Source organism: Oncorhynchus mykiss, chromosome 10 (assembly GCF_057628025.1).
Source record: "Oncorhynchus mykiss isolate SJ-2025 chromosome 10, ASM5762802v1, whole genome shotgun sequence".
NCBI lineage: Eukaryota > Metazoa > Chordata > Actinopteri > Salmoniformes > Salmonidae > Oncorhynchus > Oncorhynchus mykiss.
The window spans coordinates 34,234,570-34,249,626 of record NC_143031.1 but is presented as its reverse complement, the minus strand read 5'-3'; the positions used below and the strand labels follow the sequence as shown (position 1 = coordinate 34,249,626).

Sequence of the window (15,057 nt, the reverse complement as noted above, 5' to 3'; positions counted from 1 at the left end):
CCTCAAAATTTGAGACATATGTGGCATTGTGTTGTGTGACAAAACTGCACATTTTAGAGTGGCCTTTAATTGTTCCCAGCACAAGGTGCACCTGTGTAATGATCATGCTGTTTAGTCAGCTTATTGATATGCCACACCCGTCAGGTGGATGAATTATCTTGGCAAATGAGAAATGCTCACTAACAGGGATGTAAACTAATTTGTGCACAACATTTGAGAGAAATAAGATTTTTCTGCATATGGAACATTTCTGGGATCTTTTATTTCAGCTCATGAGACATGGGACCAACATTTTACATGGTGCGTTCATATTTTTGTTTAGTATATGTGCCAGCCTTTGTTCTAGGTGTGATACACACTTCTAATGTACTGAATGTACTGAATCTATGGTGAGTTTCTTTCTTGCAGCCCTACGGTACTTAAATGAGCTATATGTTTACATTGTAATTTCAGAAAATGTCCTTAATATACAGTATCTACAGTAATAGTGGAAAGATAGTTTCACACTATTTTTCCCCCAAAAAACATATTGGAGCCACACAAAATTGCATTCTAATGGTGCAGCCTTCTTATTGGCCAATAAAAGATGGACCATCTCTTGTTGTCAGATTGACTGGGGCCAGCAATGGGCAAACTTCTAACATCTCTCAGCCCCAGTCCATTTGACAAGAAACTTGCTAGTCCCCGTTAATTTTACAATCTTCTTTTTTTACCAAAAAGAAGGCTGCACCATTAGAATGCACTTTTAGTTGGGCCCAATAACATTTTTGGGGATAAAATGTTGTGAAACACAAATGTTCCACTATTTCTGTAGATATGACATTTGACATTACAATGCAAAATATTACATACAGCTCCTTTAATGTATTTGTGTCTTAGCTCCCTCACAGTGTCTTCTGATCTTTATTTTAGTTCAAATTGTGTCCAATTAAGACCTAAACAATGAGGCGAGTTATTAATCAGCCACCTCAATTGATCAATCAAGTAAACGGGTGGAGTGAAAACAATGTGCCCACAGAATGAGTCTGACAGGAGTCTAACCAAGTAACGTTTTTCATGTCAAGGAGATACTAGCTGTTTCCATGTCAGTCTCAGAACTGGTATTATTTAGCTACTGCATTACATATGTGGTCAGAACTGGCATCCAAAATAATTTAGTTTTTACATGATTATTTGGATACAGACATTGTCCATTTCCATCACACAAAGAACAAAACAAGTACAACCAAATTTTTATTGGTTTGTTTATACCAATCATTACACAGATACATCTATAAACAAAGGATAAAAGAACTGTACACTTGTACTTGATACCTAAACCCCACATGAATATTGCTACTGCTGGTTTGTGTATTTGACAGCTCAAATGGATGTACAGTTTCTCAGCATCCAAGGAACCATAATAGTCAGTATATTTAACTTATGTACTTCTTTAGCTTGGCTAAGAACACAATTCCATTTTTACCATACTCACAATGTACCATTACACACTGCATATAGAAAGTTGAAAACCCCTTTTAATAGCAGCTATACAAATTTATTGCAATGCTATCACAGAACAGAGACAACCAATTACACCCAATGCACAGGCCTGATAGGGAGGAACTCCAGTACTAGGGAATAGGTTTATTAAGCAGAATGGTAAAGAAAAACATAATGAGTACAAGAGTTAACATATGGAACACAGTTTAAACATCTTAAAATGTTTTCCTCATTATAAACAATAAAACAATGTGTTCCCCCTTGAGTTAATTCATCCCCACCACACAATGCAGGTTACGTATACCTTCCCTCATATAGCCTATGGAATGTTAGTCTCTCAGACAAGCTCTCTGTTGTTTTGACCGGATCCTGTAAACGACGTGCTTGCATGTTCTTGGTGTAGTAACCTGTCCCGTTCCCACCCCTCCCCCATATCGAAAATAAAAACCGTTGACATTTACAATGACCGTAATTGTTCCAGAGATGTAAAAACATGGGATGCAATGAAATCCCCATCTCAAATTGTATTTTTTATTTCATAAAAAAATGTGTTTCTACAATCAAACTACTAAAAAACCTGCATTTAGAAAATAGTCGATAAAAATATACCCCTGAATTGTACAAGAAAAAGAGGTACAGGGAGCACTGATAAAAGATGTGGTTTGAGAGATGTTATTCTGCCGCCTCTTCCTCCTCTTTCTGTTCAGGTTCTTCTGGTGCCTAAATTTAAAACATAACGGAATAAAACTGTTGCAATAGTTGAGAGAACTTATTTATAACTTACATTCAATATCTTATGTTTAAAACAGTATAAGATCATAAACTATCAATTTGGTGTGTTTTCCTTGTCCTTATAGGACAAAATGCCTACATATCCCAGCAGCCCCTTACCTCTTCCTCAGCTTTGGCTTCTCCATTCTCTGCGGGCACCTCCTTCTCAGGCTCGGTCTTTTTCACCTCTTTAGCCTTCTTGGGCTTAGGTGCTGCCTTCTCCTTCTGTAAATAAATATGTTTAATGGGATAAGACACCGTAAGTCTTTAATTGCAATTAATTTACTATTAAATTTACATTTGTAATGTCTGCACTTCCTCACCTTTGGCTTGGGCTCTGCCTTTGCAATTGCAGGTTTCTGCAATGAAAGATTTGTGATTCTTTGCTGAAATTCTGTTTTTGGGTGCATCTTTAATTAAAGTGTTGATAATGGTGTGTAATACTCACATTTACCAATCTCTCAGATCTCCTCTTAGGCTGAAATATTTCAAAAGAAAATACCAATTATTTACTCATATAATGGGAACAACGTTTGACATGGGTTGCTGCTGACCCCTGGTGGCAGAACAATGGAATTGTATTTTGAACATTTAAATTCTTACAACCAGCGATCACCTTGATTAAATACAACTCACATTATATTTCAGTAAGATGTGTATGACTCACCTCTGCTGCCTCAACATCAGCGTTTGCCTATAATAATAATAATAAAATGTTAGTGACAGCTCAGCAGGGCAACCGTGTTAAGTGGGTTTTACTGGGTGAGGGACAGTTTAAATGCCAAGAGTATTAGGGCAATTATGTAATCCCCAAAAAGGCGTAGGGAGGTAAGGAAAAGCATTGCAGCGTGTTATGGTCACAGTCTCGATATAACTGCTTATTTTTCCTTTTTTTTTTACATCACCCACGAACTACATAATAAACGGATAATAATGTCAACTTGCTCAGATCATGTTCCCATTTCCTATGACTATACCATGTTGCCTGTAATCTCTACGGAGAGGGGGGAATACCGACTCCGCCTACTCCCGACGCATTCATTCAATCGTGATGAATGGGATTTGCCAGACAACATGACTGTGCTCGCTACTCCGACCAGACAGTCTACTATGCGTTCCCGCCATTCATTCGAATTTCAAACTCCGAGATCCTCAGCGATTCTCCAAATGGTTACAGAATCTACTAGAATCCCCAGCAACAAGAGCGCCTCTGTGATGTCGACGAATCGCCATTGCATAACCCAGAATTGGCTCGAGCCAACAAAAGGGCACACGGAAATGTAATTAAACCAAATATTTTAACGATGCATCATGTTACATTAGCGCACTTAAACGCATTTTACGTAGTTTAACTATGAACTTTTATATTGCAAAATAAGAAAAACGTCGTCAGTGTTCCCCTTGCCCACAAGGGCAGCCATGACACAAGTCTTCGTGCCCTTTTCAAAGCGCCCTAGAAGCAGTCTTCTGCATGTGCATACCGCCCACCGTGCGTTGAGCATTATGCTACCAACAATTAAGTTATATTTTAATGATGCAGTGTTTCAATAAGTGTAAATGCAATGTAATCTAAATGTTATTTACAATACTTTGCCTAGTAAAAAAAAATCGGTCACCAACTTTATTTCTGCAGAATCGCCATCTTACGACGTAGCTAGCGACCTACACCTCTTTGTCCTTTTATAGGTTAATGTATTTGTAAACAACCACCACGAAGACGTGACAAAACCAATTTGAAATTGATCTGATAGAGTAAATATTAAACACCAAACATGAAACCAGTCCTAATTTTCGAAGACTAAAATCACAGCGTGAAAAGGTAGAAAACCCGCCACTTCCCAAATCAAAACAGACCGATACATTTTAAACTCCTGATTGAACACAGCAGTGCAACAATGTTGGAGCGGAACAAAACATGGATATGCGGCTACATTTTACATGCAAAAATAAATGCATTTGTTTTATCTATCAAAGGATATATACAACCAATAAAACATGGTCCACTTACTTTGCTCCTTTTAGGCATGGCTGTTTTGCGTATAACTTCAAATAAAGAGGGAACTGTTCCAAAACGGAGCAAGAAAAATACTGTATGTTGGTATAAGATTCAAACACTACGTTCTATTACAGCGTAGCAAACCTTAATGTTCCATTGGAACAAAAACTAGCTCAAACCGGATTGGATTCTCCCCCTCCCTCCCTATTGAATTCATTATAGCATCAATCTGACGGACAAGCTACTCTCCGCCCCTGGTAGCCATTGATTGGCTTTGGGAGCCGTCAACACATTTTCAAATCATAGCGAGATACCTGTGTGGATAATTTTACATGGCAATCAGATCTATATGTATTTGTCTTTAGATGAGCACTCATCAGTGGGTAACTATGACACATTTGTGTTTTTATCTCCATATCGTTTTGCCCATATACCTTCTATTTTTTTTTTGCAAAAGGTTAAAACTGCAAGCTCCACATACGGATATTCCCTAAACTTACACACAATACCCCTTATTATCAGAATATTAGGCTACCAACAATGCATTATCTTAATACATATATTTGAGAAAAATAAAGACAACAGTCCAACTTCACTAGGCAAAAATACAAAGTATTCGGTAAAAATACCCTGCACCCTGGGTAGAAAGAGAGAGGCGTGTGCTTCCCTAGCGACGGCTATTGTAAATAATCAAAGGAAAATGGCGACCGGGTAGGTCTGGTTGCTATTGCAACATTGTCAAAAGGTTGTTACCGTCAATGTCCTCCTATGTGAGTATATAATTCAAGCGGTAACGTTTACAAATTGTAGCCCTATTTTACCGGTAAAGCTGTGTTCAAACTCTGAAGTTGTGTTGACATGTTTCTCTGTAATAGTCTAGCACAGGGACATGATGTTCGTTCTCCTACTGGGAGAGATTGACAAAGACCCGCAAACATTTAATGGCTGGTGATGGTGACTCAGAGTTTATCTCCCTCTCCAAAACTTGTCATCTGCTCTTCAACCTTATGACTATCCTTCCTTGCTCATTTTAGCACCATAAGCGTTGCAGGCTGAAGAGTAAGACATCTCCGTGATATAAGGGTAAATGCCACATTTGGGAATATATAAAAACAAAAATGTCATTGATTTTACCGAGTTACAGCTCATATGAGAAAATCTGTCAATTTAATTAAATTCATTAGGCCCAAATCTATGGATTTCACGAGTGGGAATACAGATATGTCACAGATATACCCTGCCCCCCCAAAAAAAACAATGGGCCTCAGGAGCTTGTTAGGGGTATTTTTGTGCATTCAAATTGCCATTGATAAAATGCAATTGTGTTCATTGTCTGTAATTTATGCCTGCCCATACCATAACCCCACCATGGGGCACTCTGTTCAAAACGTTGACATCAGCAAACTGCTCGCCCACACAGCGCCGTACTTATGGTCTGCGGTTGTGAGGCCGGTTGGACAAAATGCCAAATTCTCTAAAACGATGTTTGAGGTGGCTTATGGTAGAGAAATTAACATTCAATTTTCCCTGATTTCCAATGCTTTCTCAATGGGAGTCATACGTTGACAGTCGGCAGAGATGACACGTTCATATCCATACAATTTCCACGGACAGAAAGTTCAGATGTGTTGAACTTTTGAAGGGCCGATGGATACGCAACCATCCATTTAGAAAAGAGAGCATTTTACACAGCTAGGACAGTATACCAAATACCAGGGTATTTGGAAATAGCTACTGGATAAACATTTTTTAATACCGTTAACTATTTATTTTAAGTTCAACTACTTATTAATTAAATACCTGCATTCAACTTGAGCAATAGGTTAGAATATAAAGCAGATTGCGTTTTTCATTTTGAGTTTACCATAGTTCCCTAGAACAGTTGAGCCAGTCATGTTTGTTTGTAAATAGCACAAAGCGGGAGCAGGTCCAACTGTGTATTTACAGGGTTCCTGTTTTATACTGAAAGTCACCTGTGTTATTTTTGCTTCAATAGAGTGATCAGGGACCAACTATAGTTTTCCTTCACAGAAAATACATTCATTTTCATCAGATGACAACAGAAGTGCAACTCTATTTGGCTGGTATCCACACAAGGCTAAATTAGCTTACAATGAAAAAGCAAGATATATTTTTTGCAAAAACTATACATGGGCATACTTCTGTTTTATAATAGGAAATGTAGCTGGCTACATTCTAACTTTTTTCTCAAAGTTAATCTGGCATTTTACCAGAGAAAAGTAGGCTGGCTACACAGAAAAGTACCATAGAAAATTAGCTACACATAAGTCAGAGTGCTGTCTGTCTGCTGATAGAATGCTGTTTGTGAATTCTGGAGAGGTGCAACTGAAACACCAAATGAGTCTGATGCTGAGTAGAAATTTAAATTAGAAGCATTTCAGATCTGTGTTGACAAAACACAGCAAGATATTTCTTATGCATTTTCTTTTTTTTTCTGCGTGAAAACTAATTGTTCTCCCCATCTTCTCTGAGCAGGCATGCCCGTTGCCCCAGCGACTCCAGACTCCACACAGACACAGCGTGTACACATGCTGCTCCAGAGCCAGTACTCTTCATGTGCACAATGTCTCTCATTCGCTTCTAAATGTCCAAACTCACCAAAAATTATATTTGGTTGCTCCTACTTCCTACCTACAGTACATTCGGAAATTATGGTAAATTCAATTGATTGGACATGATTTGGAAAGGCACAGATCTGTCTATATAAGGTCCCACAGTTGAGGGTGCATGTCAGACCAAAAACCAAGCCATGAGGTTGAAGGAATTGTCCATAGAGCTCCCAGACATGATTATGTTGAGGCACAGATCTGGGGAAGGGTACCAAAACATTTCTGCAGCTTTAAAGATCCCCAAGAACACAGTGGCCTCCATCATTCTTAAATAGAAGAAGTTTGGAACCACCAAAACACTTCATAGAGCTGGCTGCCCTTCCAAACTGAGCAATCGGAGGGCCTTATCAGGGGGTTGACCAAGAACCCGATGGTCACTCTGACAGAGCTCCAGAGTTCCTCTGTGGAGATGGGAGAACCTTCCAGAAGGACAACCATCTCTGCATCATTCCACCAATCAGGCCAGATGGAAGCCACTCCTCAGTAAAAGGCACATGACAGCCTGCTTGGAGTTTGCCAAAAGGCACCTAAAGGAGAAACAAGATTCTCTGGTCTGATGAAACTAAGATTGAACTCTTTAGCCTGAGTTCCAAGGGTCACATCCGGAGGAAACCTGGCACCATCCCTACGGTGAAGCATGGTGGTGGCAGCATTGTGCTGTGGGGATGTTTTTCAGCAGCATGGGGCTGGGAGACGAGTCAGGATTGAGGGAAAGATGAAAACCTGCTCCAGAGCGCTCAGTAGTGCATTCGAAAGTATTTAGACCCCTTGATTTTGTTCAATTACAGCCTCATTCTAAAATTGATTAAATTGTTTTTTTTCCGCTCATCAGTCTACACACAATACCCAATAATGACAAAGCAAGACCAGGTTTTTTATTTTAGATAGCTGGCCGCTAGATTAATTTACCAATCAAAAAATGTTTTGCTGACATGGGCTAATTGAGTGACTCAGTGAATGACATAATGAGGAAAAACTGTTGATGTGTAAAAGTCTTGCTTGCTTCTCTCTCCTCATTGTATTGTATTATTATTTTTTCATTTTGGTTAATTGATCTGCGGGCCACCAGTTGCCCATCTCTGTTCTAAAGAGATATTTGTTTTATCTCATGTCCACACATACAAGTATGCATTGTTCCCTTAACTTCTAGAGATTTTTGTCAAATGAAATATAGCCTATAGAATATTTACCATTAAAAACACTATTAGTATAATGAGACATGGTGGAGGTATGGCCTTGTTAATATCACCAATTTTTCCTTCCTTTCACTTAGCTGGTTTAGTAGGTGGGTTTCAGATAACCGCTCTGAGTGTTCACTTAGGAGGCCTCTGTCACAGCTGCAGCCTGTTGCCATCGGCCTTCTCTGGCCCTCTCTGTTTTCTCATTTTCCCGCTCGATCTCTTGAGTCCCTGACCGTAACAGAGGAAGGAAAAGGGCTCCCTTTCAAGAATGTGCCATTTAGCAGCACACCACTTCCACAGACCAGTGGTGACCCAATACAGGACCATTATTTTGTCCGAATGGAACTAAAATATACTTGTAGATACTATACCCCATGCAGATTTATTTTAAGGGAAGAATGTGCTGAAAATTTCTGTTTTCACTGGAGTCAAAGATAATTCTACCACTCCTCTATCATTTCAAATGTGAAACCAAAGCACAATGACACAGTGAAATAATTTAATGGAGAAGTTTTCAAATCTTTAGGGTGTTAGCGCCCTTAAATTAATTGTGGTGCAGTAAATGCAGCGATCAGTATGAATACATGGAGGGTTTCAAATTAGAAATCTCCCATAATCCTCAGGATAGAGCTTGAGGTGGATGAAGGAAGGTAAAGGTGACCTTGACGTGAGACACTTCCTGTGGCTTGACCAAAGCTTCTTTGAGGAGGGGCAACACTTCTGCTGACATCTCCACCCCTTCTAACCAGCTGCCGTACAGTCTCACCTGTTGGCCTTACAGTTCCACTGTGATACTGTCTCTCTGTGTCAGAAACCACACTCTATTATCAGTTTGTTGCCTGAAGTTTGTATTTTTCTCTCTTCCCCCAGTTAATTCCAGAAATGGTCAGCAGGCCACAGTCAAGTAAGGTAAGCGATGTAAACCTGAGATGTACGGAGTATAAACTCCTAAAAAAAAAAATATATATATATATATATATAATTAAAATTCATTGGTATATTTTCATAGTAGCTAGGCTTAATTCACAATCTTGCAATAGGAAACTATACAAATATTTAATAGATGTGGGACTATGGATGATGACTGACAGATGCACAGTCCAATGGGAGCAAGTGGCAGAGAGTAACGTCCTCTCTCTGTCTCTCCCAGGCCGTGCTGATGATGTCTCTGATCTGGAAGTACTATGCTGACCCAGTGACGGTTCTGCCCAGTAAGTGGCTTTTCTCCTCTAGAGCGAATGGTGGCCTTCCCATCTGGAGTAGCAGGTAAGCCAGATTACAGTGCCTGCCCTGAGAGGGGCTCTTAACACCAGGTGGGGTTGCGTCTTCAATGGCTCCCTATGTAGTGCGCTATTGTATTAATGCTCTTCCAGGGCTCCAGACTAGTATAGTTGTATTTTGTTACCCTTTGACTTGGCTTTGCAAGTTTTGTTGGTCACACTGGTGCGAGCTGTACATTCTACCTGGTCACCTCACTCAAAACGTCTTGTTTTTTTTGCGCATAAAACCATTATTTGGTCTAACAGTGAAGTGCATGATTCCTGTAATGAAAGTGTCTGCCCTGCTGCTGTGCCTGGTTCACACTTTTACAATCGAGATATATGATATGGCTTTGAAATACAGAGCTGTGCGTCGGCCATTACGAGTGCACTAGGCCTCATTGGGTAGTAGGTTTGAACTTGGTAGGAAATCAATTGTGTTCAATGCATTGAACTCGTTAAAACATTTATACATTTTCCCAAGTGTATAATAAAACATTTTTATTTCACCTTTATTTAACCAGGTAGGCCAGATGAGAACAAGTTCTCATTTACAACTGTGACCTGGCCAAGACAAAGCAAAGGAGTGCGACAAAAACAACAACACAGAGTTACACATAAACAAACGTACAGTCAATAACACAATAGAAACATCTATTTACAGTGTGTGCAAATGTAGTAAGATTAGGGAGCTAAGGAAATAAATAGGCCATAGTGGCAAAATCATTACAATTTAGCATTAACACTGCAGTGATAGATGTTCAGATGATGATATGCAAGCAGAGCTACTGAGATGCAAAAGAGCAAAAATAAATAACAATATGGGGATGAGGTAGTTGGGTGGGCTATTTAGATGGGCTATGTACAGGTGCAGTGATCGGTAAGCTGCTCTGACAGCTGATGCTTAAAGTTAGTGAGGGAGATGTAAGTCTCCAACTTCAGTGATTTTTGCAATTTGTTCCAGTCATTGGCAGCAGAGAACTGGAAGAAAAGGTGGCCAAAGGGGGAGTTGGCTTTGGAGATGACCAGTAAAATATACCTGCTGGAGCAGGTGCTACGGGTGGGTGTTGCTATGGTGACCAGTGAGCTGAGATAAGGCGGGGCTTTACCTAGCAAAGACTTATAGATGACCTGGAGCCAGTGGGTTTGACGACGAATATGAAGCAAGGGCCAGCCAACGAGAGCATACAGGTCGCAGTGGTGGATAGTATATGGGGCTTTGGTGACAAAACGGATGGCACTGTGATAGACTACATCCAATTTGCTGAGTAGAGTGTTGGAGGCTATTTTGTAAATGACATCGCCGAAGTCAAGGATCGGTAGGATAGTCAGTTTTACGAGAGTATGTTTAGCAGCATGAGTCAAGAGGCTTTGTTGCGAAATAGGAAGCCAATTCTAGATTTAATCTTGGATTGGAGATGCTTAATGTGAGTCTGAAAGGAGAGTTTACAGTCTAACCAGACACCTAGGTATTTGTAGTTGTCCACATAGTCAGAACCGTCCAGAGTAGTGATGCTAGTTGGGCGGGCGGGGGCAGGCAGCGAACGGTTGAAAGCATTGGCCATGTTGCTGCCTACATACAGACTTTATATAATTGGCCACTTTAATAAATGGATCAATAGTCACTTTAATAATGCTACTTTAAGAATGTTTACATATCTTGCATTACTTCTCAAGGTAGCCTAGTGGTTAGAGCGTTGGACTAGTAACCGGAAGGTTGCAAGTTCAAAACCCAGAGCTGACAGGGTACAAATCTGTTGTTCTGCCTCTGAACAGGCATGTAACCCACTGTTCCTAGGCCGTCATTGAAAATAAGAATTTGTTCTTAACTGACTTGCCTAGTTAAATAAAAGGTTAAATATATATATATATATCACACACACACACAGTGGGGGAAAAAAGTATTTAGTCAGCCACCAATTGTGCAAGTTCTCCCACTTAAAAAGACGAGAGGCCTGTAATTTTCATCATAGGTACACTTCAACTATGACAGACAAAATGAGAAAAGAAATCCAGAAAATCACAATGTAGAATTTTTTTATGAATTTATTTGCAAATTATGGTGGAAAATAAGTATTTGGTCAATAACAAAAGTTTCTCAATACTTTGTTATATACCCTTTGTTGGCAATGACAGAGGTCAAACGTTTTCTGTAAGTCTTCACAAGGTTTTCACACACTGTTGCTGGTATTTTGGCCCATTCCTTCATGCAGATCTCCTCTAGAGCAGTGATGTTTTGGGGCTGTTGCTGGGCAACACGGACTTTCAACTCCCTCCAAAGATTTTCTATGGGGTTGAGATCTGGAGACTGGCTAGGCCCCTCCAGGACCTTGAAATGCTTCTTACGAAGCCACATTTCTTCAAACCAAGCTGCTTACCTATTGCAGATTCAGTCTTACTAGCCTGGTGCAGGTCTACAATTTTGTTTCTGGTGTCCTTTGACAGCTCTTTGGTCTTGGCCATAGTGGAGTTTGAGGTTGTGGACAGGTGTTCAAACAGGTGCCATTAATACAGGTAACGAGTGGAGGACAGAGGAGCCTGTTAAAGAAGAAGTTACAGGTCTGTGAGAGCCAGAAATCTTGCTTGTTTGTAGGTGACCAAATACTTATTTTCCACCATAATTTGAAAATAAATTCATTAAAAATCGTACAATGTGATTTTCTGGATTTTTTTTCTTCATTTTGTCTGTCATAGTTGAAGTGTACCTATGATGAAAATTACAGGCCTCTCGTCTTTTTAAGTGGGAGAACTTGCACAATTGGTGGCTGACTAAATACTTTTTTGCCCCACTGTGTGTGTGTGTGTGTATGTGTATATATATATATATATATATATATATACTGTATCCCACACTATCTATTGAATCTTACCCACTCTGTCACTGCTCATCCATATATTTTATATATTCTTATCCCATTCCTTTACTAGATTGTGTGTATTAGGTTTTGTTGTGGAATTGTTAGATATTACCTGTTAGATACTGCTGCACTGTCGGATCAAGAAGCCTAAGCATTTCGCTACACTCTCAATAACATCTGCTAACCATGTGTATGTGACCAATAAAATGTGATTTGATTTGATGAAACTTGCTCTCATGAAGACCGCTACAGGAAAAGACACAGAGTTGCCTCTGCTGCAGAAGTTCATTAGAGTTACCATCCTCAGAAATTGCAGCCCAAATAGTGCACATAAAGATGAAGGCAAATTGAAAATAAAAAACATCTGTGTCTTCTGGCTACCCTAATTTTGACGTTCAAATCTAAAGAATTATAGCCTATTTGTTAACCTAACAATCATGACAATCACTAGATTAGGTTGCAAATTAAAATATTTTCGATCATGCATTCCTGCTTGGACATGTTAGATGTAACAACTTATTTATTGAATACCAGTAGTTTATTACACATCTTATAAAGCATTATGAATGACTTGATAATATAATTACAAATATTTATATTGTGTGACGCTGTAATTCATTTTTGTTGGGGTGCGACCAAATCATGGTCTGGTGCCATCAACTGAAAAAGTGAAAACCGTAGTCTGGAGCGCTGTATTCAATCCATTCAACTCAATGTCTGTTTTGTTTTAAAAGTCTGACTAGAACCGAGCAAGGATTTTACCTTCATAGGTAGAGGTTTACATGGGCTCAATGTGAACAGAATTAATACCAGTTCCCCAAGCTTTAAAGTCATACACTGAGTATACAAAACATTTTAAGAACACCTTCCTAATATTGAGTGCCCCCCCAACTCTACAAGGTGTCAAAAGCGTTCCACAGGGATGCTGGCCCATGTTGACGCCAATGCTTCCCACAGTTGTGTCAAGTTGGCTTTATGTCCTTTTGGGTCACCACCACTTGATACACACAGGAAACTGTTGAATGTGGAAAAACCCAGCAGTGTTGCAGTTCTTGACACAAACCAGTGGGCCTGTCAGCTACTACCATACCCCGTTCAAAGGCACTTAAATATTTTGTCTTGCAAATTCACCCTCTGAATGGCACACATACACAATCCAAGACTTTAAAATCATTCCTTAACCTGTATCCTCCCCTTCATCTACACTGATTTGAAGTGTATTTAGCAAGTGATATCAATAAGAGATCATAGATTTCACCTGGATTCCCCTGGTCAATCTACAGGGGTCTGAATACTTTCCAAATGCACTGTATGTCATGGAAATGTTCTTGTTTTGTACACTCAGTGTATTTTGGAGAACTTTTCCTCAGCTCTGTTTAAAGCCTAAAGTCTCTGTTTCTCTGAGAACAGTAATACCTACGGATCTTCATAAGTCCCTGCCTGTAAATTTGTCACATTTTCATGGTTTGCATTTTTTTAGCTTGATCTGTGACTTTCAGAATTTTGAACGCTTACGTTTAGAAATCAGGTTAGATGACATGGATCTGGTCTCTGGGACTGTATCTAACTGGTAGTATAATGATTCTTCATTAACCAGCTCTTGTGCCTGTGTTTCAGATGGCGTTGGAATCCCATGGCGGCTCGTTGTTTGTAACAAGGCTGTTACATTTTGATTAACCATCAGGATTGTTTTGTAGCATTTTCTTTCTTTACCAATCCATTCCTCGTCATGAAACTACATCAGACTTTTCAAAGTTGTCTTATGAACTAAGTCTGGCTTAATAATGGTTACAATTTGTTCCTTTTCTAAATTATTCAAGCCATATCACTCTTTTACCTACATGCAACAGTGTTCTGCTGTGCATCTTTGTTTGTCGGTTGCCTACTTTATAACCCTCTTCCAGAATTATTATTATTTTGACTTATCAATAAAAACCTGCAAAACATTATTTGTGCTTGTCATTGTAAGTTAAAGGGGGGCTGAATTTCCTAATTTGGCTTTATTTTGGGGCTTTGCTCATTAGAAATGCCATGACAGAAGCGAAACGAGAGTTGTGTTGGGGGTGTGGTTTGATGTGGATGTTTCGTGGGTGTTTCTTTGCCATTCATTAACAACAAACAATGGCGGTAACGTTAATGTAGTGACAGGTCATCCCTTGCATCTTTAACCCGAAATCATAAACCCTGCCCATTTCTACAAATGAGATTTTAAACCTAACCTTAACCATACTGCTAACCTTATGCTTACCGCTAAATTTAATTGAAGCCTGTGGAATCTGCCTTTGTGGCAATAATAATAATAATTTATTGAACTGGTGTAGCGCTTTTCATTACAGAAAATTATCTCAAAGCGCATAAAAAGCAAAACGAACAACAAATGTAAATTGAGATGGTAGAGATCAGTGTTGTAGTACACGATTTGTCGCAGTGTTGGATACATCTGTACTCTGTCTTGTTTTGGACAGTGAAACCAGCAGATTAAAAAACTAATTATCAGCTTCCATTCAGTCAACATAAAAAACCTCTTCGCCAGGCCAAAGTTATTTACTTCCTTCTTGAAACATGAATATCTTAACAGCCTTAATATCTAATATAGACATGTTTGCGCAGTGGCAAACCTATAAACCTTCAGTGTGTGTGACAGTTTCATGATTCTGAAAGGACAACAACTGTAATACCAGCGCACTTGTGTAGTAGTGCATTTTTTTTGTAAAACACAAAGGGCCAGTGACGTAGTGGAGGGATATACGCAGGTATTGCTTACTTTTTTCAGTGGGCATTGCTTATAATCACGTTTTAACCCGTACTGATGCGTATCAAAGTAGTGTAGTGGAGAAATCCTGCACAAAGTAGCCAACACAACCGCAAAGCACGTGATAT

At 39.4% G+C, this 15,057-nt stretch overlaps 2 protein-coding genes across 8 annotated transcripts; one reads left to right on the top strand and one right to left on the bottom strand.

Annotated features, from left to right (window-relative positions):
* Positions 1–1,220: 1,220 nt before the first annotated feature.
* On the bottom strand, positions 1,221–4,586 carry LOC110533688 (uncharacterized). Its single transcript, XM_021618137.3, has 6 exons — positions 4,262–4,586; positions 2,921–2,947; positions 2,702–2,731; positions 2,577–2,612; positions 2,374–2,478; positions 1,221–2,202 (listed from the first exon to the last, which is right to left on the bottom strand). Exons 1-6 carry the CDS (start codon positions 4,277–4,279, stop codon positions 2,155–2,157), a joined length of 264 nt encoding a protein of 87 aa, XP_021473812.1. The 5' UTR covers positions 4,280–4,586; the 3' UTR covers positions 1,221–2,154.
* LOC149980000 (uncharacterized) lies at positions 3,364–14,126 on the top strand. Of its 7 annotated transcripts, XM_090186399.1 has the most exons (6): positions 4,942–5,019; positions 5,284–5,332; positions 6,746–6,924; positions 8,931–8,969; positions 9,211–9,326; positions 13,795–14,126. In XM_090186399.1, exons 3-6 carry the CDS (start codon positions 6,748–6,750, stop codon positions 13,829–13,831), a joined length of 369 nt encoding a protein of 122 aa, XP_090042525.1. In that variant the 5' UTR covers positions 4,942–5,019; positions 5,284–5,332; positions 6,746–6,747; the 3' UTR covers positions 13,832–14,126. The 7 variants fall into 7 exon arrangements, 3 of the variants coding, with proteins under 3 accessions (XP_090042524.1, XP_090042525.1, XP_090042526.1); XR_016483661.1 differs by lacking the exon at positions 6,746–6,924 and having other exon boundaries at positions 4,925–5,019; XM_090186398.1 differs by lacking the exon at positions 5,284–5,332 and having other exon boundaries at positions 4,934–5,019.
* Positions 14,127–15,057: the final 931 nt, after the last annotated feature.